General features: G+C 43.1%; 1 protein-coding gene across 11 annotated transcripts in view; it reads left to right on the forward strand.

Moving 5' to 3' along the window:
* The window catches only part of CCAR1 (cell division cycle and apoptosis regulator 1), an 83,501-nt gene that overhangs the window by 52,246 nt on the left and 9,612 nt on the right, over nt 1-21,643 (forward strand). For all 11 annotated transcript variants that reach the window (XM_026455313.1, XM_026455309.2, XM_026455316.1 and 8 more), the window contains 3 exons: nt 3,356-3,547; nt 8,700-8,939; nt 10,496-10,607. In XM_026455313.1, coding sequence (XP_026311098.1) covers nt 3,356-3,547; nt 8,700-8,939; nt 10,496-10,607 — 544 coding nt within the window. The remainder of the gene's footprint in view (nt 1-3,355; nt 3,548-8,699; nt 8,940-10,495; nt 10,608-21,643) is intronic.

A 21,643-nucleotide genomic window follows, 5' to 3' on the forward strand; every position in this document is an offset into this window, starting at 1 on the left:
TTTTTTTTTTTTTTTTTTGAGATGGAGTCTCGCTCTGTTGCCAGGTTGGAGTGCAGTGGCACAATCTCGGCTCACTGCAACCTCTGCCTCCTAGGTTCAAGCTGTTCTTCTGCCTCAGCCTCCCATGTAGCTGGAACTACAGGCGCCCACCACCACGCCCAGCTAATTTTTGTATTTTTAGTAGAGACGGGGTTTCGTCGTGTTGGCCAAGATGGTCTCGATCTCTTGACCTCGTGATCCACCCACCTCAGCCTCCCAAAGTGCTGCTATTACAGGCTGATATTGCACTGCTCCTGGCCTTATTTTTATTTTTTGAGATAGAGTCTCTCTCTTTTGCCCAGGCTGCAGTGGAATGGCATGATCTTGGCTCATTGCAATTTCTGCCTCCTGGGTTCAAGCGATTCTTGTACCTCAGCCTCCCAAGTAGCTGGGATTACAGGCGCCTGCCACCATGCCTGGCTAAGTTTTGTATTTTTAGTAGAGATTGGGTTTCACCATGTTAGCCAGGCTGGTCTGAAATTCCTGGTCTCAGATGATCCACCCACCTTGGCCTGCCAAAGTGCTGGGATTACAGTTGTGAGCCACCATGCTCGGCCCTCAGTGAGTTATTTTCATGATGAAATTGTCCCAGAGGTTGGACGGTGGGAGTTCTTTCAAGCTATGTGCCCTTTTGACATATCTTTATCACTTTTTGAGGACTCTTTACTTACTAGCATTTTAAAGCATTTCGATTTTATTTTGTGTTATCCTTATCCTAGTTCAGGAATCAGTCATTTCCCCAGGAAGCCCTGGTTCCTTTTTAGTAAAGAATGGTATTTAGAAGCCAAGATATGCTCATTGCAATTAGGTTGCTGCTCACAACCCCCTTCAGTGAACAGAGATATGAAAGATACATAGATAAATAGATAACACTTACCAGTATTTAAATCTATGTTTATTTCTATATCTTACGCATATTGAAAGCTGTGAATTTACACGGGTGCCTCCAGTTCTTCCAGTGACATGACTCTCTGCCCTGTGCTATCTCTGCATGGATTACTCTCCTTGCTCCATCTGGGTTTCAATATTTATTAATGAAGCAGCTCATCATCAATGGGCAGTTGTGGCTCCACCACCCTGCCAGCCTCTATCTCCTGTGTAGACATCTACATTCCTTGAAAAGAGTACTTTAGGCTGGGTGTGGTGGCTCAAGCCTGTAATCCCAGCACTTTGGGAGGCCGAGACGGGGGATCACGAGGTCAGGAGATTGAGACCATCCTGGCGAACACTGTGAAACCCCGTCTCTACTAAAAAAATACAAAAAACTAGCTGGGCGAGGTGGCGGGCACCTGTAGTCCCAGCTACTCGGGAGGCTGAGGCAGGAGAATGGCGTAAACCCAGAAGGTGGAGCTTGCAGTGAGCTGAGATCCAACCACTGCACTCCAGCCTGGGTGGCAGAGCGAGACTCCGTTTCAAAAAAAAAAAGAGTGCTTTAGAACTGATAGATGGAGACAACTTCGTGAGACCCCATCTCTACAAAAAAAAAAAAATTAGCCGAGCATGGTCACATGTGGCTGTAGTCTCAGCTACTGGGGAGGCTGACATGGGAGGATTGCTTGAACCCAGAAGGTCAGTGCTATTTGTGAGCTGTGATCACACCACTACTCTCTGGCCAGGGTGACAGAGTAAGACCCTGTCTCAAAAAAAAAAAACAAACAAACAAAAAAAATAACTTTGCATGTAATGAAATGCACAAACCCTTACCAAGTCGTAGATCTTTTCCATCTTCCATCCAGTCCTTTTTTGGATTGGCTTTTAGCAGGCCTGGTTCTCCCTTCCCACCGCCACTTCTATTTGAGAAGCTGAAGAATTGCTACAGATAGGGTCAGATACATGATCTGTTTACCAATCAGATACTCACTTTCTGAATTTTGAATGTTAAGAACGTGATGCAGAATGTCTGTGTCTCTTGTAACATTTTCTTTTAGCACACTTTAAAAATAGTAAGTTAAAATTTTCATCTGCCGTGTGGTGGTGTCTTTCTGGCCCACTTTCATCATCTACAGGGATATAATTCTGCTGCTACTTCTCACTCTTTTTTATTTTTATTTTTATTTTTTTTTGAGGCGGAGTCTCGCTCTGTCGCCCGGACTGGAGTGCAGTGGCCGGATCTCAGCTCACTGCAAGCTCTGCCTCCCGGGTTTATGCCATTCTCCTGCCTCAGCCTCCGGAGTAGCTGGGACTACAGGTGCCCGCCACCTCGCCCGGCTAGTTTTTGCATTTTTAGTAGAGACGGGGGTTTCACCGTGTTAGCCAGGATGGTCTCGATCTCCTGACCTCGTGATCCGCCCGTCTCGGCCTCCCAAAGTGCTGGGATTACAGGCTTGAGCCACCGCGCCCGGCCTGCTACTTCTCACTCTTTTTTAAAAAATACTAAATTTGTATGGGATTTGACCTCAATACTTGAATCATTTTTATGTGAATTTAGATTGTCTGAATTTTATAAACGTAGTTTCTTTCAGATAGCTTTTCTAAATTCATAGAGCTCTGCTCTTTTGTTGTTTTGTTTTGTCAGAAATATATGTTGGCTTGCTTTCTGAAGTTTGCTGTTTCTTTTGCCCTTTATCACTTTTTATCTGGGCGTTTTCCTATGTCTTTGTTGTTTCCCTCCTACTCCCAGCAGTTTCTCCTCAGTACAGGGCCCTGGTAAATGAGCTTTGCAAGTTTGTAAGGCTAGAGTGGCCTAGGCCTCTTCAGATCTTAAAATAAATTCTCTATTCACTCTCTTGTTAGGGGTAAAATTTTGCCTAGTTTCAGCTGCTGCGCTTTCCAGTAAATACCTACTGGCTGTTTTTTGGTTTTCTTGTTCTCCCATTGCTTCTTATGCTTTCTTTGGACACATTCACCAGTAACACATAGGTCTTTTGGCCTTTTCCCACCCATTTGTATATTGGTTTGTGGGGATACCTTGTCACTTAGTTTTGTTATGAATGCTATCGGTTTTTGATTTTGATATCTATATTGCTTTGTCTTTTTAGTGTGAGGTTTCAGGACGATCTAAAACCTATACTACCACTACTATTTTCCCAGAATTTTCTAATTTATATAATCTCAATATAGATAACTTTCCCCCTCTTTACAAGGCAGTTTCTTATGCTGGGAAATCCAAAAGAGAGTTAGGAGCCATCAAAGCTTACTACGCTTAGTGAATTTGAACTTTCCTCCCTTCTCAATCCTTATGGTCGGTGTAAGCACCATGAAGAGTCATGGGAATTTTGTTCCTTTATGTAGTATATATTCAATGTATATTCATCTTGGACGTGTATATACATCATACTTGCAGATTTAACCTTGACTTGAAATTTGAAATATTTAGGAAGAAGAAAGGAAACGTCAAGAGGAAATGGAACGCCAGCGTCGAGAAAGAAGATATATTTTGCCTGATGAACCAGCTATCATTGTACATCCAAATTGGGCTGCAAAAAGTGGCAAGTTTGATTGTAGCATCATGTCTTTGAGTGTCCTGTTGGACTACAGATTAGAGGATAATAAAGAACATTCATTTGAGGTAATGTTTTCAGTTTGAAATAAGATCCATATAAGGTCCACATATTATGACTAGTTAATATATCTCTGAAATCTTTTTTCTTTGTTTTTTACATTTTTTGTTTTTTGGTTCTTTTTTTGAGACAGAGTTTCACTCTGTTACCCATGCTGGAGTGCATTGGCGTGATGGTGGCTCACTGCAACCTCTGTCTCCTGGGCTTAAGCAATTCTCCTGCCTCAGCCTCCCCAGTAGCTGGGATTACAGGCACCTGCCACCACACCCAGCTAATTTTTGCATTTTTAGTAGAGATGGGGTTTCACCATGTTGGCCAGACTGGTCTAGAACTCCCGACCTCAGGTGATCCACCTGCCTCAGCCTCCCAAAGTGCTGGGATTACAGGCATGAGCCACTGCGCCCAGCCCCAAATGCCTCTTTTTCATTGCTTGTTTTTTTGAGTTTTTGTTGGTTTTTTCTTGTAATCTACTTCTTGGGAAAAAAAAATAGATGATTTGTCCTCTAAAGTTTCCTTACAGACTCACTTTTGCTGATTGCATTTCCCTGCTATGGTTTATGCGTTCCTCTATTCCCTGTATTTCATTTAAATTGATTGTTGGGTCTAAATTTTTAATTAAGTTCAGTTCTGTTTTTTCCTTAAGACGCTTTCATAAGTAGTGTGGTATGTTCTTTCTTCAGGATATCCATAATGTCTAGTTGACTCTTTTGGGGATGAGGTAATGCTTTATTATCTTCTCTAGAATTAAAATAGCATTTAATACCATTTAAAGAGATTAAAAATTTAACTGGTGTTTGAGTTGTAAGAGAAAATAATTGTTGTTTAACTTTTCATTATTAATCTATTTTTTGTATCATTATTTTATTACTTATTTTATATATATCTATTTTTGAGACAGAGTCTCACTTTGTTGCCCAGGAAGGAATGCAATGGCACAACCTCAGCTCACTGCAACCTCTGCCTCCCAGGCTCAAGCAATTCTCCTGCCTCCCTCCAGGGTAGCTGGGATTACAAGCATCTGCCACAACGCCTGGCTAATTTTTTGTATTTTTAGTAGAGACAGGGTTTTACCATGTTGGCCAGGCTGGTCTCAAACTCCCAACCTCAAGTGATCCACCTGCCTCAGCCTCACAAATTGCTGGGATTACAGGCGTGAGCCCACCGTGCCCGGCCCATTTATTTATTGAGACAGTCTCCCTCTGTCACCCAGGCTGGAGTGCAGTGGCTCAATGTTGGCTCACTGCAACCTCCGCCTCCCGGGTTTGAGCAGTTCCCCTCCCTCAGCCTCCTGAGTAGCCAGAATTACAGTTGCACGCCACCAACCACGACTAATTTTTGTATTTTTAGTAGAGACAGGGTTTTCCCATGTTGACCAGTCTGATCTTGAACTCCAGACCTCAGGTGATCCACTTGTCTTGGCCTCCCAAAGTGCTGGGATTACAGGCATGAGCCATTTCACCTAGCCTGTATCATTATTGTAGAGCAACTTTACAACATGTAGTTTAGTTTGCTTTACAACATGTTAGTTTTCAAAACAATTGAAAACTTTTATCTGTAAGTGTGTAATTGCTTCACTCCTTAAAAATAGAATTTCCAACATAACTAATTTTGTAGTGCCCTGTACAAAGTCATATCTAAAATTATTGTGTTTAATGATTTTATCTTATCAACATATCTTATGTTCTTTTGTTTTCTAAATTATATTGGAAAAATCAGTCATGCTTCTTTGAACCAGAAGGTTATTGTTCACCAGCTGGTAAGATGAAAATCAAGGAAGACTAGAGACCTTTGATGATTACTGAGGCAATTATCAAACATAAAGTCCATGCTTATTAGTTTTCATATAAAACATGTTATAAATATTAAAATATGTCCAAGTTGTTGGGATTTTTTTTTTCCAATGTTAATTATTCCAATAAGCAGATGTCCTTAAAATTAGATGCTATATGACATTATCTTTTTTTTAAGCAGTTGCCTGGCTGGGTGCAGTGGCTCATGCCTGTAATCGCAGCACTTTGGGAGGCTGAGGCAGGTGGATCACCTGAGGTGTCAGGAGTTTGAGACCAGCCTGGCCAACATAGTGAAACCCCATCTGTACTAAAAATACAGAAAATTAGTCAGGCTAGGTGATAGGCTCCTGTAATCCCAGCTACTCAGGATGCTGAGGCAGGAGAATCTCTTGAACCCAGCAAGCAGAGGTTGTAGTGAGGCAAGATTGCGCCACTGCACTGCAGCCTGGGCAACAGAGTGAGACTCTGTCTCAAAAAATAAAAAGAGTATGCAGTTGCCATAAATTGAAGTAATTCCTAATGGTGCCATCCTTGTAATAATCACTTAATAAATAAATACATAGACTATGCACAGTCACTACAGCACTTTGAGGGGCTGAGGTGGGAGAATTGCATGAGCCCAGGAGTCCGAGGCCAGCCTGGGCAACATAGTGAAACTCCATCTCAATATGAAATAAAAAAGATTGGACAACTAATGAAAAATAGGCTAAAATAAATTATAGTTATAATAAATTTGCGTTATCCTTTATAATCAGAAAATGATCTGATTAAACTATTTTAGCCAATATATCAGATTTGCAAAGATGACACATTTAAGGGCTCTCTGGTCAACCATTTCAAGTTTTAGCCCTTTTTTGAGACGGAGTCTCACCCTGTCGCCCAGGCTGTAGTGCGATGAGATGATCTTGGCTCACTGCAACCTCCGCCTCCCAGATTCAAGCTATTCTCCTGCCTGAGCCTCCTGAGTAGCGCTGGGATTACAGGCGTGTGCCTCCACGCCCAGCTAATTTTTGTATTTTTAGTAGAGAGAGGTTTCACCATGTTGACCAGGCTGGTCTCGAATTCCTGACCTCGTAATCCACCTGCCTCAGCCTCCTAAAGTGCTGAGATTACAGGTGCGAGCCACCGCGTGGCCCGTTTTAGCCCTTTTTAAGAGTCTACTGAAAGCAATGGACTTTAGCCTTAGAAATCGGTACATAAGCTGGGCGTGGTGGCTCACACCTGTAATCCCAGCACTTTGGGAGGCCAAGACGGCGGATCACGAGGTCAGGAGATCGAGACCATCCTGGGTAATACGGTGAAACCCCCATCTCTACTAAAAATACAAAAAATTAGCTGGGCGTGGTGGCGGGCACCTGTGGTCCCAGCTACTGGGGAGGCTGAGTCAGGAGAATGGCGTGAACCCGGGAGGCGGAGCTTGCAATGAGCCGAGATCGCGCCACCGCACTCCAGCCTGGGCGACAGAGCGAGACTCCGTCCCAAAAAAAAAAAGAAAAAGAAAAAAAGAAATCGGTCCATAAGGCCAGGTGCAGTGGCTCACACCTGAAATCCCAGCACTTCGGCAGTCCAAGGCAAGCAGATCACCTGAGGTCAGGAGTTCAAGACAAGCCTGACCAACGTGGAGAAACCCCATCTCTACTGAAAATACAAAATTAGCTGGGTGTGGTGGCATACGTGTAATCCCAGCTACTCAGGAGGCTGAGGCAGGAGAATCGCTTGAACCTGGGAAGCGAAGGTTGTAGTAAGCCGAGATTGTGCCATTGCACTCCAGCCTGGGCAACAAGAGCAAAACTCCGTTTCAAAGAAAAAATAAATAGGTACATAAAAAATTTATAATATGGGCTGGGCACAGTGGCTTAGCCTTTAATCCTGGCACTTTAGGAGGCTGAGGCAGGCAGATCACGAGGCTAGGAGATCAAGACCATCCTGCCTAACACGGTGAAACCCCATCTCTACTAAAAATACAAAAAATTAGCTGGTTGTGGTGGCAGGCACCTGTGGTCCCAGCTACTGGGGAGGCTGAGGCAGGAGGCGGAGCTTGCAGTGAGCCGAAACTGCGCCACTGCACTCCAGCCTTGGCAACAGAGCAAGACTCTGTCTCAAAAAAAAAAACAAAAAACAACAACAACCAAAAAATTTATAATATATAGCAATAGCCTGTTATCTGTGGATGCTTGCGTAGTAGTAATAGATGTCCCCTATTCAGAGTTTAAAATTGTTTCCCTAATCCAGAATTTTCTTCTCCTAGTTACCAATGTGACTACTCCTCATTGCCTTCTGTTCACTTTTTAAATGTCACTTTATCAGAGAGGGCTTGTCTTACTATTCTCTCTTGTTATTCTGTAGGTGTTTATGCTGCTTGTTTTTCATATAATTTATTGTTGATTTGGTTATTCCTTGTCTTAAAAACCGGGCAGCCCCAGAACCAGAATAGGTTAACAGAGACTTCATGATTTGGTTATTTATTACTTCTCTCCACTGGCTGGATGATAGGAGAGGTTTTTATCAGCTTTCTTCAGTGCTGTGTCCCTAATGCCTAAAACAGGCCCTGGTACATACCAGGCATTTGATGTAAAATCTATTGAGTAAATTAATAAGGTCCAAGGTACACTTATGAAGATTAACAGTTGGTTGGCTTTGCGGGGTGGCTCACAACCTGTAATCACAGCACTTCGGGAGGCCGAGGCGGGTGGATCACCTGAGGTCAGGAGTTCAAGACCAGCCTGGCCAGCATGGCAAAACTCTATCTCAACTGTAAATACAAAAATTAGCTGGGCTTGGTGGCACAAGCCTGTAATCTCAGCCACTCAGGAGAGTGAGGCCGTTGGATGGCTTGAACTTGGGAACCCAAAGGTTGCTGTGAACCCACATCACACCATTGCACTCCAGTTTGGGTGACAGAGCAAGACTGTCAGGAAAAAAAAAAAAGATTAATGGTTGTGTTAAAATGTTTGATAAGTGGCCGGGTGCGGTGGCTCACTCCTGTAATCCCAGCACTTTGGGAGACTGAGGCGGGCGGATCACGAGGTCAGGAGATCGAGACCATCCTGGCTAACATGGTGAAATCCCGTCTCTACTAAAAATACAAAAAAATTAGCCAGGCGTGGTGGTGGGCACCTGTAGTCCCAGCTACTTGGGAGTCTGAGGCAGAAGAATGGCGTGAACCCAGGAGGTGGAGCTTGCTGTGAGCCGAGATCGCGCCACTGCACTCCAACCTGGGTGACAGAGCAAGACTCCGTCTGAAAAAAAAAAAAGGTTGATAAGTTTACATAATCATTATATGTGGCAAGTTTTTATTTGCTAAATTACTGTGCTAGCTTTATTATTTCTGTTGAAATTTGGCTAGGTTCATGTTGGTATCTTTTTATAGGTTTCATTGTTTGCGGAACTTTTCAATGAAATGCTTCAAAGAGATTTTGGTGTCCGTATATACAAATCATTACTGTCTCTTCCTGAGAAAGAGGACAAAAAAGAAAAGGATAAAAAAAGCAAAAAAGATGAGAGAAAAGATAAAAAGGAAGAAAGAGATGATGAAACTGATGAGCCAAAACCCAAACGGAGAAAATCAGGCGATGATAAAGATAAAAAAGAAGATAGAGATGAAAGGAAGGTCTGTAATAACAACCTGCTCTAGAACTTTCAGTTACTCTTCTAGGTTATAAAGGTTGATGTTGATTTCCATCAGAATATTAGATGTAAAAGTCAAACTGAAAGATTTTACTATATTAGAAAATCACGTCTTTGAGACCATCACGGTTAACACGGTGAAACCTTGTCTCCACTAAAGATACAAAAAATTAGCCAGACGTGATGGCACATGCCTATAGTCCTAGCTATTGGGAAGGCAGAGGAAGGAGTATCACTTGAACCCAGGAGGTGGAGGTTGCAGTGAGCCAAGATCACACCACTGCACTCCAGCCTGGGCGACACAGCAAGACTCCATCTCAAAAAAAAAAAGAGAAGAAATTCAGATCTTCAAATTAAGCCAATATGAGCATCTACAGCTAGTTTTCTAATACCTTATTCTTAAAAATTTTTTTTCCTTTTTTTGAGATGGAGTCTTGCTCCGTTGACCAGGCTTGCTGAAGTGTAGTGGTGTAATCTTTGCTCATTGCAATCTTTCCCTCCCAGGTTCAAGCAATTCTCCTTCCTCAGCCTCCCAAGTAGCTGAGACTACAGGTGCACGCCACCTTGCCTAGCTAATTTTTTTTTTTTTTTTTTTTTTAGTAGAGGCAGGTTTTCACCATGTTGGCCAGGCTGGTCTTGAACTCCTGACCTCAAGTGATCTGCCCACCTCAGCCTCCCAAAGTGCTGGGATTACAGATGTGAGCCACCGCACCCAGCCTAATTATTATTCTTTTATAGTATGGACATAGTGGCTCGCTCCTGTAATCCCAGCACATTGGGAGCCCGAGGTGGAGAGATTGCTTGACTCTGGTAGTTTAAGACCATCTGGACAACATGGTGAAACCCCCTCTCTACAAAAATTACAAAAATTAGCTGGACATGGTCATGTACCTGTGGTCCTAGCTACTTGGGAGGGTGAGGCAGGAGGATTGCCTGAACCCAGGAGTTGGAGGCTGCAGTAAGCCCAGATTGTGCCATTGCAGTCCAGTCTGAGCAACAGAGTGAGACTGTGTCTCAAAAAAAACAAAAACAAAAAAATAGTAATTTACAATGTAAAACTTTTAAAGGACTTCAGTGGATTTACTGTTTTTTAGTTTTAGTAATTTAATGTTTGGTGAGATTTCTTGCTTAATTTAAAACTATTTTAAGCCAGGCATGGTGGCTCACACCTATAATCCCAGCCCTTTGGGAAGCTGAGGCAGGTGAATCACTTGAACCTGGGAGGCGGAGGTTGCAGTGAAGGGAAATCATGCCACTGCACTCCAGTCTGGGTGACAGAGCCAGACTCCATCTCAAAGAAAAAAAAAATATATATATATATGTGTGTGTGTGTGTGTAATAATATATAATAATTGTTATGATTGCATAATAATAATATAACTGCTGGCTACAGTGGCTGACGCCTATAATCCTACCCCTTCAGAAGGCCCAGGCCAGTGGATCACTTGAGCCCAGGGGTTGGAGACTAGCCTGGGCAATATGGCAAAACCCCATCTTCTAAAAATAAGTAAATAAATAATAAAGGCATTTAAATTACAGAAAGAAGATAAAAGAAAAGATGATTCTAAAGATGATGATGAAACTGAAGAAGATAACAATCAAGATGAATATGACCCTATGGAAGCAGAAGAAGCTGAGGATGAAGAAGATGGTATGATTGAAATTTATTTGTTATTTCTTAGAGTTAAGAATGCATTTTTTGTTTGGTGACATTGTATCACTGAAATCTATACTTTTAACATTTTTTTCTTTAGAATAGAAAGAGTAATACACTCTTCAGTGAGAACGTTTTTCTAATTTTTAGGTGAGAAGATTGTTTTAAGACATATTTATTACTAATTATCCTATGTCTCATATATAATTCATACTCAGAACAAATTTCCCTAAACTTGGTGCTTAAGCTGTGCCATAAAAGCTGTAATAGGACAGGCACAGTGGCTCACACCTGTAATCCTAGCACTTTGGGAGACCAAGGCAGGTGGATCATTTGAGGTCAGGAGTTGAAGTCCAGCCTTGCCAACATAGTGAAACCCCATTTCTACTAAAAATACAAAAATTAGCCAGGCGGTAGTGGCGCGTGCCTGTAATCCCAGGTACTCCAGAGGCCGAGGCAGGAGAATCACTTGAGCAGGGGAGGCGGAGGTTGTGGTGAGCCAAGATTGTGCCCTTGCACTCCAGTCTGGGCAATAGAGTGAGGCCCTGTCTCACAAAAAAAAAAAAAAAAAAAAGTATAATAGTCCCTGATGTTTCATATAATAATTGCTTATTTTTTTTGTTGAGACAGGGCTCTCGCTGTATTACCCAGGCTAGGGTACTGTGGCATGCTCACAGCTCACTGCAGCCTCAACCTACCAGGCTCACTATAATCCTCTCACCTCAGTCCCTGGAGTAACTGGGACAACAGGTGCTTGCCACCATTCGCAGCTAATTTTTATTTTTATTTATTTTATTTTATTTATTTATTTATTTATTTATTTATTTTCAGATGGAGTCTCGCTCTGTTGCCCAGGCTGGAGTGCAGTGGCACTATCTTGGCTCACTGCAACCTCTGCCTCCCGGGTTCAAGTGATTCACCTGCCTCAACCTCCTGTGTAGCTGGGATTACAGGCATGCGCCACCACACCTGGCTGATTTTGTATTTTTAGTAGAGATGGGGTTTCTCCATGTTGTCAGACTGGTCTCAAACTCCCCACCTTGGCCTCCCAAAGCGCTGGGATGACAGGTGCGAGCCACTGTGCCCAGCCTAATTTTTAAGTTTTTTATAGGCACAGGGTCTCACTTTGTTGCCCAGGCTGGTCTTTAACTACTGAGTTCAAGGAATCTGCCCACATCACCTTCCCAGAATGCAGGGATTATAGGCGTGAGCTACATGCCTGTCCTGAATATATTCTTTTTTTTTTTTGAGACAGAGTCTCGCTCTGTCGCCCAGGCTGGAGTGCAGTGGCACGATCTCCGCTCACTGCAAGCTCCTCCGCCTCCCAGATTCATGCCACTGAATATATTCTTTAGAAAACTAATTCGGGGCTGGGCGTGCTAGCTCATGCGTATAATCTCAGCACTTTGGGAGGTCAAGGCGGGTGAATCTCCTGAGGTCGGGTTCGAGACCAGCCTGGCCAACATGGCGAAACCCCATCTCTACTAAAAATACAAAAAAATTAGCTGGGCATGCACCTGTTATCACAACTACTGGGGAGGCTGAGGCAGAAGAATGGCTTGAACTCGGGAGGCGGAGGTTCCAGCGAGCCCAGATCGTGCCATTGCACTCCTGTCAGGGCGACTGAGTGGGACTCCGTCTCAAAAAAAAAAGAAAAAAGGAAAAAAAAAGAAAGACTAATTTGGGCATTTTGTTTAACAAAGACTATCGTAATGCAGAAGAGTACATATAGAGTTTAAAAACTAAGAATAATAAACACCCATATACCTTTCGCCTAAGTTTTATAAGACAGACTTTGGTAACATGCAGTGACATTTAAAATACTGTACAGTAGATGCTCTGACCATAGACATCAATGATCAAATACCTATAAAGTGCCTCTGAATACCTTATCTGTTCTTTTCCAGGTAGATTTGTGGCTTTTTTTAAAAAGTATATTTTTCTGATATAGAAAATTATGAGTTCTTTTTTTTTTTTTTGAGACGGAGTCTCGCTCTGTCGCCCTGGCTGGAGTGCAGTGGCCGGTTCTCAGCTCACTGCAAGCTCCACCTCCTGGGTTTATGCCATTCTCCTGCCTCAGCCTCCGAGTAGCTGGGACTACAGGCGCCCGCCACCTCGCCCGGCTAGTTTTTTGTATTTTTTAGTAGAGACGGGGTTTCACCGTGTTAGCCAGGATGGTCTCGATCTCCTGACCTCGTGATCCGCCCGTCTCGGCCTCCCAAAGTGCTGGGATTACAGGCTTGAGCCACCGCGCCTGGCCTCTTTTTGTTTTTTTTATAGTTTGTGTCTCTGGCAATTATTTTTACTTACGGTATTTTTTGTTTGCCTCTACATTTTCTTCTCTCTACCATATCAGTTTTTAATATTGTTTGATGAAAAAGTTGAAAGGATAGTGCAGTGAATACCTGTGTATCCATCAACTTTGATTCAATAATTGTTAATATTTGTCTTGTTTTGTTTTTGTAACCCAATTTGGCATATGAATTCTTCAGTTTGCCTAAGAAAAAACATGCTCTGAAATAACCACAAATCCATAATCACTCCTAGGAAAATAAGATCGTAATAGCATCTATTAATACTATGTAATATCTCCTCTTATTTGCCTTAATATAATAACTCCGTAGCAGTGACATAATATTCATATAGCAGTATTTATCTTCATTACTTGCTTTGCTTTATGAAGACTTAAGCCCTTTTTATAGCCCCATTTTCTCTCCCCTGTACGCCCAGTATTATTTTATTGCTGCTTTAGTTGAATCATTAAACAGTATTTTCATTATTTTGTTAGTGTTCCAGCTGTCAGCCTTTTTTTTTTTTTTTTTTTTGAGACAGAGTCTGGCTCTGTCCCCAGGCTGGAGTGCAGTGGCGTGATCTCGGCTCACTGCAACCTCTGCCTCCCAGTTTCAAACAATTCTCCTGCCTCAGCCTTCCGAGTAGCTGGGACTACAGACATGTGCCACCACACCAAGCTACTTTTTCTATTTTTTTTTGTTTTGTTTTGCTTTTTGTTTTTTGAGATGGGGTCTCACTCTGTTGCCCAGGCTGGAGTGCAGTGGCATGATCTTGGCTCACGGCAACTTACATCTCCCAGGTTCAAGCAATTCTCTTGCCTCAGCCTTCCAAGTAGCTGGGATTACAGGCATGTGGCACCACAACGTGCTAATTTTTGTATTTATAGTAGAGATGAGGTTTTACCATGTTGGCCAGGCTGTTCTTGAACTCCTGACCAGGTGATCTGCCCACCTTGGCCTCCCAAAGTGCTAGGGTTACAGACGTGGGCCACTGTGCCTAGCTTAATTTTTGTGTTTTTTGGTAGAGATGGGGTTTCACCATGTTGGCCAGGATGGTCTCAATCTCCTGACCTTTTGATTGACCTGCCTCAGCCCCACAAAGAGCTGGGTTTATAGGCGTGGGAGCCACTGACCCTGGCCCAGCCTTAGTTTATTTTTTCCTTTCACTCCTTTAATGTTGGTTTCATCCATTCTTCTAGCTTTAAATACTGTCTATATACTGTTAATTCTCAAATTTCTAATTTTTTTTTTTTTTTAAGAGATACAGGGTTGGGCTGGGCGCAGTGGCTCACACCTGTAATCCCAGCAATTTGGGAGGCCCATGTGGGTGGATCACCTGAGGTCAGGAGTTCAAGACCAGCCTGACCAACATAGTGAAACTCCCTAAAACTACAAAAAATTTTCTGGGCATGGTGGCGGACGCCTGTAATCCCAGCTACTCGGGAGGCTGAGGCAGCAGAATCACTTGAACCCAGGAGGCAGAGGTTGCAGTGAGCCGAGATCACGCCATTGCACTCCAGCCTGGGCAGCAAGAGCAAAACTCCATCTGTAAAAAAGTAAAAGACAGGGTCTGTCACCCAGGCTGGAATATAGTGGTAGGGTTCATAGTTCACTGCAGCCTCAAACTTCAATCAACTTCTTCAAGAAGGAGAAGCAATCCTCCTTCTCAGCCTCCTGAGTGGCTGGGACTACAGGTGCATGCCATTGCACCTAGCTGTTTAATTTTTTGTAGAGATGGGGTCTCAGTATGTTGCTCAGGCTGGTCTTGACCTCCTTGGCTTCAAGCAGTCCTCTGGCTTGGCCTCCCAAAGTGCTGGGATTACAAGGATGTGCCAAGCCTCAAATTTCTATCTCATATCAGACTTCTCTCCCAGTCTCCCATACTGATATGTCTACTTGACACCTCCACTTAGTTATCTGGTGTTTCAAAATCAGTATGTCTGAAACTAAACTCCTGCTAACCCCTTCACCAGAAGGAAAACATACACAAATCCTACAACCTTAGCCTTTGCCAACCATCTCATTTAATGACAATTCCATCTTTCCAGTTGTTCAGACTAAAACGCAGGAGTCATCCTTGACTCCTTTCTTTCTGTGATAACCTACTTCCAATCTATCAGGAAGTCATATTTGCTCTGTTTTCATAACTTATCCAAAATCAGTCCACTTCTTACCAATTCCACTAATTTGACTGTAATCCAAGCTGCATTATCTCTTGCCTAGATTATATTAATAGACCCCTAACTTGTTTCCATGTTTCCTCCCCTCTACAATAAAGTTTCTCAATACAGTTGCCAGAATGATCTTTGCAAAATTTAGAATTTATTTTGTTCTTTTGTTCAAATTCTTTGGGGTTTTTGTTCTTTTTTTTTTTTTTTTTTGGAGACGGATTCTCGCTCTGTCGCTCAGGCTGGAGTGCAGTGGCGCGATCTCAGCTCACTGCAAGCTCTGCCTCCTGGGTTCATGCCATTCTCCCGCCTTAGCCTCCCGAGTAGTTGGAACTACAGGCGCCCGCCACCAGGCCTGGCTAATAATTGTTTGTATTTTTAGTAGAGACAGGGTTTCACCGTGTTAGCCAGGATCATCTCGATCTCCTGACCTTGGGTTCCACCCGCCTCAGCCTCCTAAAGTACTGGGATTACAGGCGTGAGCCACCACGTCTGGCCCTTTTGTTCAAATTCTTCCAGTATATTCCCATCATTTTTACCTCATAGAAAAAGCCACTGTTCCGGCTGGGCATGGTGGCTCACGCCTGTAATGTCAGCACTTTGTGGGAGGCTGAGGCAGGTGGGTAATTTGAGGCCAGGAGTCCCAGACGAGGCTGGCCAACATGGTGAAACCCTGTCTTTACTAAAAATACAAAAAATTAGCTGGGCGTGGTGGCGCACGCCTGTAATCCCAGCTGCTCTAGAGGCTGAGGCATGAGAATCACTTGAACACAGAAGGTGGAGGTTGCAGTGAGCTGAGGTTGTACCCCTGCACTCCAGCCTGGGTGACAGAGCAAGACTCTTGTCTCAAAAAAAAAAAAAAAGCCACTGTTCAGATCACTTGAGCTCAGGAGTTCAAGACCAGCCTGAGCAATATGACGACACCCTGTCTCTACAGAAAATAAAAAATTTATCTGGGCTTGGTGGTACATGCCTGTAATCCCAGCTACTCAGGAGTCTGAGCTTGTAGGATCACTTGAGCCTGGGAGGCGGAGGTTGCAGTGAGCAATGATCACACTACTGCACTCCAGCCTGGACAATAAAGCGAGACCCTGTCTGAAAAAGAAGGCCAGGGGCGGTGGCTCATGCCTGTAATCCCAGTACTTTGGGAGGCCAAGGCAGGCAGATAACAAACAAGGTCGGGAGTTCGAGACCAGTCTGACCAACGTAGTGAAACCCCGTCTCTACTAAAAATACAAAATTAGCTGGGTATGGTGGCACATGCCTGTTATCCCAGATACTCAGGAGCCTGAGGCAGGAGAATCGCTTGAACCCGGGAGTCGGAGGTTGCAGTGAACCAAGATTGTGCCACAGTATTCCAGCCTGGGTGACACAGCGAGACTCCATATCAAAAGAAAAGAAAAAGCTAGTGCTCACAATGACTTACAAGACTCTACCACGTCATGTCTCCAATTACATCTCTTAAGCCCTCTTCTTGAGAAGAGTGGACCCATCACATATGCTCCTATGTTAGGAGGTTTACATTGGCAGTTCTTTCTGCTAGCAGGGTTTTTCCTGGAGATCCACCTTCCTTAATTTCTCATATATGAAGTCGGTTCAAGTATCACTTTGTCAGTGAAGCCTGCTCTGCACCCTACTTTATTTAAAATTGCGATCCTCTGCCCTCCCTTACTGCACATTTCTGGTTTCTTATCCTCCCTATTTTTTTTTCCCATAGAATTTATGACCTATTTTATTACGTACTCTTTATTTTGCTCATTGCCTGTCTCCTCCTTACCCCTACACTTGAATAAAAGCTGTTATGTAAGAAAAAGAGATTTTTCTCTGTATTCTTTGTTAATATATATTCCAAGTTCCTGGAACAGTCTAAATAATTTTATAGGCTCTAAATATATGTCGATAAGATTATAGTTCTTTTTTGTTTGTTTCCCTGGAGTTTCTAATTGCTGCTTGCTTCTGTTTTACCACTTTTCTTATATTTTATATCTCATGATTCTGTTAAGTTTCCTGGAGACTACTCCTGTTTGTTTTTTGAGACGGAGTCTCACTCTGTCACCACGCTGGAGTGTGCTGGTGCAATCTCAGCTCACTCCAACCTCCGCCTCCTGGGTTCAAGCGGTTCTCCTGCCTCAGCCTCCCGAGTAGCTGGGATCACAGGCCCACATCTGGCTAATTTTTTTGTATTTTTAGTAGAAACGGGGTTTCACCATATTGGCCAGGCTGGTCTTGAACTTCTGACTTTGTGATCTGCCTGCCTCAGCCTCTCAGAGTGCTGGGATTACAGGCATTAGCCACTGCGCCTGTCGGAGACCACACTTTTTCCAATACAAAAGCGGAATTATAACATGAAAATACAGTACCAGTAAATGTATTAAATGGTGTTGAATTTTGTTAGTAATTAGGAGAGCAGAGAGCAATAAGATACCTTTTTATTTTATTTTTTTTGAGACAGAGTTTTGCTCTTGTCGCCCAGCCTGGAGTGTCGTTGTGTGATCTTGGCTCACTACAACCTCCATCTCCCAGGTTCAAGCGATTCTTGTGCCCTCAGCTTCCTAATTAGCTTAGATTACAGACATGTACCACCGTGCCCAGTTAATTTTTGTATTTTTTTTTTTTTTTTTTTTGAGACGGAGTCTCACTCTGTCGCCCAGGCTGGAGTGCAGTGGCTGAATCTCAGCTCACTGCAAGCTCCGCCTCCTGGGTTCACGCTATTCTCCTGCCTCAGCCTCCCGAGTAGCTGGGACTACAGGCGCCCACCACCTCGCCCAGCTAGTTTTTTGGTATTTTTTAGTAGAGATGGGGTTTCACCATGTTACCCAGGATGGTCTCGATCTCCTGACCTCGTGATCCGCCCGTCTCGGCCTCCCAAAGTGCTGGGATTACAGGCTTGAGCCACCGCGCCCGGCCAATTTTTGTATTTTTAGTAGAGATGGGGTTTCACCATGTTGGCCAGGCTGGTCTCAAACTCCCAACCTCAGGTGATCCACCCACCTTGGCCTCCCAAAGTGTTGGGATTACAGGTGTGAGCCACTGCATCCGGCCTATCTTTTTCTTATGAAGTTAATGAAAATTAAAGTTTTAAATGAAAGGTAACACAGTTTCACAAGGGTAAAAGGAGTTACAGTTTCACCACTCTTCTTTGGGGCTGTACATTGTTAAACCTTTTCTGAATAGAAATTTGGAAATGTGAATTAGCCATATTCTTTAAAATATCAACATGAGTGATCATTCCATAATTTATTATAAAACAAAAATATGGAATCAATCTGAATAGGAATAGACAATTATTTAAATTGCACTTTGGTAATATTGTCATGCAGTTAAAATTCTCTACACCCATTGAGGAGAACTTGGAGAAGTGTCTTGGCATGGAAAAAGATTTTTAAAGGGTTTTTGTAGATAGCATGTTCCTATAAATAAATTTAATGTTAATAAGTGTGTATATATGGGGAAAAAATAGGACACGATCAGTAATTTCATTTTGTGTGGTAGGATTGATTGATTTTCTGTGATGAACAAATACCGCTTGAATGTTTCAAAAGTTATTTCAAAAATACAAGTTTCGGATGAGACAGTTTTGAAAGTGACAGCTCTCAAGGTAATTGAGTATTTATTCAAATAATGTGGATTATATTGTGAGTATTTTTCAATCATCAACAATAAGTACATGACTAGGTTCCCAGGAGAAGTTCCCTCTCATTCTTTCTTTTTTGAGACAAAGTCTTACTCTGTTGCCCAGGCTGGGCAGTAGCATGCTGTTGGCTCACTGCTGCGTTGAACTCCTGGCTCGTGCAATTCTCCCACCTTAGTTCCCTGAGTAGGTAGGACTACAGGTGTGCACCACCACACCTGGCTAATTTTTAAATTTTTTGTAGAGATGTGGTTTCACTGTGTTACCCAGGCTGATCTCAAACTCCTGGCCTTAAGCCATCCTCCTGCTTCCCTCCCAAAGTGATGGGATTACAGGTATGACCCACCACACCCAGCCATTAGAACATTTGCTTAATTTTTTATTTAATAACACCTTTATTGAAATGTAATTCACATGCCATACAATTAGACACTTTAAAGTATAGGCATGCTTTAGTTTTGTTTACACTGCACTTTATTGTGCTGCACAGATAGTGCCTTACGCCAAGCAAGACTATCAGCACCACTTTTCCAACAGCATGTGCCTCTTTGACTTTCTGTTACATTTTGGTAATTCTTACAGTATTTCCAACTTTTTCATTATTACTGTGTCTGTTTTGGTGATCTGTGATCAGTGATCTTTGATAATACTATTATACATGTTTTGGTGCACCTCGAATTGTGCCCATAGAAGATTATGAGCTTAATTATAAATATTGTTTGTGTTTTAATCACTCTACCAACCTGCCCTTCCCCTATCTCTGTCCCTCTTATTGGGCCTCCCTATCCCCTGAGAGAAAATATTGAAATTAGGGCAATTGTGCCAGGCATGGTGGCTCACGCCTGTAATCTCAGCACTTTGGGAGGCTGAGGCGGGTGGATCATTTGAGGTCACGAGTTTGAAATCAGCCTGGCCAACATGGCGAAACCCTGTCTCTAGTAAAAATACACAAAAGAGCCAGGTGTGGTGGTGCACGCTTGTAATACCAGCTACTTGGGAGGCTGAGGGCATGAGAATTGTTTGAACTAGAGAGGCGGAGGTTGCAGTGACCTGAGATCATGCCACTGCACTCCAGCCTGGGTGACAGAGTGAGACTCTGTCTCAAAAAAGAAAAGAAAATAAATTAGACCAATTACGGGTGCAGTGGCTCACACCTGTAATCCCAGCACTTTGTGAGGCCGAGGTGAGCAGATCACCTGAGATCAGGAGTTCGAGACCATCATGGCCAAACATGGTAAAACCCCGTCTCTACTAAAAATATAAAAATTAGCTGGGCATAGTGGTGGGCACCTGTAATCCCAGCTACTCGGGAGGCTGAGGCAGGAGAATTGCTTGAACCCAGGAGGCAGGTCGCAGTGAGCTGAGATCATGCCACTGCACTCCAGCCTTGGCGACAGAGCAAGACTCCGTCTCCAAACAAAAAAGAAATTAGGCCAATTAATAATTAGGCTGGGCTCAGTGGCTCATGCCTGTAATACCACCACTTTGGGAGGATACGGAGATAGCATCACTTGAGGCTAGGAGTTAAAGACCAGCATCTGCAACATAGTGATACCCCATCTCTATTAAAAAAATAAAATAAAATCAGCTGGGTGTGGTTACATGCATCTGTGGTCCCAGATACTTTTAGAGGCTGAGGTAGGAGGATCTGTTGAGCCCAAGAGGTTGAGGTTGCAGTGAGTCGTGATTGTGCCACTGTACTCCAGCCTGGGCAACAGGGCAACACTCTGTCTCAAAAATAATAATCGTAATAACAAAGAAAAAAATCAAAATGGCCTTCGAGTGTTCAAGTGAAACCAAAAAATCATTAAGGTGAGTGAAGAAGGCATGTTGAAAGTTGAGATAGGCCAAAAGCTAGTTTTTTTGCATCAGTTAACCATGTTGAGAATGCAAAGAAAAAGTTATTGAAGGAAATTAAAAGTGCTACTCCAGTGAACATGCAAATGGTAAGAAAATTAGATAGCTTTATTGCTATAAGGAGAGAGTTTTAGGGGTCAGAATAGAAGGTCACACCAGCCACAACATTCCCTTAGGCAAAGCCGAATTCTGAACAAGGTCCTAACTCTCTTCAATTCTGTGAAAGATGAAGAAGCTGTAGAAAAAAGTTTGAGGCTACCAGTGGTGGATTCATGAGGTTTAAGGAAAGCAACCATCTCCATAAGGTAAAAGTACAATGTAGTTGCTGAGGTGGGAGGATTGCTTGAGCCCAGGCATTCATTTAAGGCTGCAGTGAGCTATGATTACGCCACTGCACTCAAGCCTGGTTAACAGAGCAAGACCCTGCCTCTTAGGGGTGGGTGAAAAAAAAAGGCACATTGAAACAGCAAGTGCTTATGTAGAAGCTAATATAATTGATGAAAATGACTTTACTAAATACGTTTTCAGTGGAGACAAAACAGCCTTCTTCCACTGACTGAAGATGCCATCTTAAGACTTTCACAGCTAGAGAAGAGCTGTCAGTACCCAGCTTCAAAGGACGAGTTGGCTCTCTTGTTAGGGCTAATGCAGCTTGTGACTTTAAGCTGAAGCCGGTACTCGTTTACCATTCCAAAAATCATAAACCCCTTAAAAATTATGCTGAACCTACCATACCTGTGCCCTAGAAACTGAACAACAATGTCAGAATGACAACTCTTTACAGCAATGCTTTACTGAATTTTTTTTACTCCTTTATCATGTAACCAACGTCTTTACTAAATATTTTAAGCCCACTGTTGAGATCTGCTAAGAAAAAAAGATTCTTTTCTTTTCTTTTTTTTTTTTTAATTCTTTTTTTGAGACGGAGTCTCGCTCTGTCACCCAGGCTGGAGTGCTGTGGGCGGATCTCAGCTCACTGCAAGCTCCGCCTCCAGGGTTCACGCCATTCTTCTGCCTCAGCCTCTCGGGTAGCTGGGACTACAGGCGCCGCCACCTCGCCCGGCTAGTTTTTTGTATTTTTTAGTA

This window comes from Piliocolobus tephrosceles, chromosome 9 (assembly GCF_002776525.5).
Source record: "Piliocolobus tephrosceles isolate RC106 chromosome 9, ASM277652v3, whole genome shotgun sequence".
NCBI classification, from domain to species: domain Eukaryota; kingdom Metazoa; phylum Chordata; class Mammalia; order Primates; family Cercopithecidae; genus Piliocolobus; species Piliocolobus tephrosceles.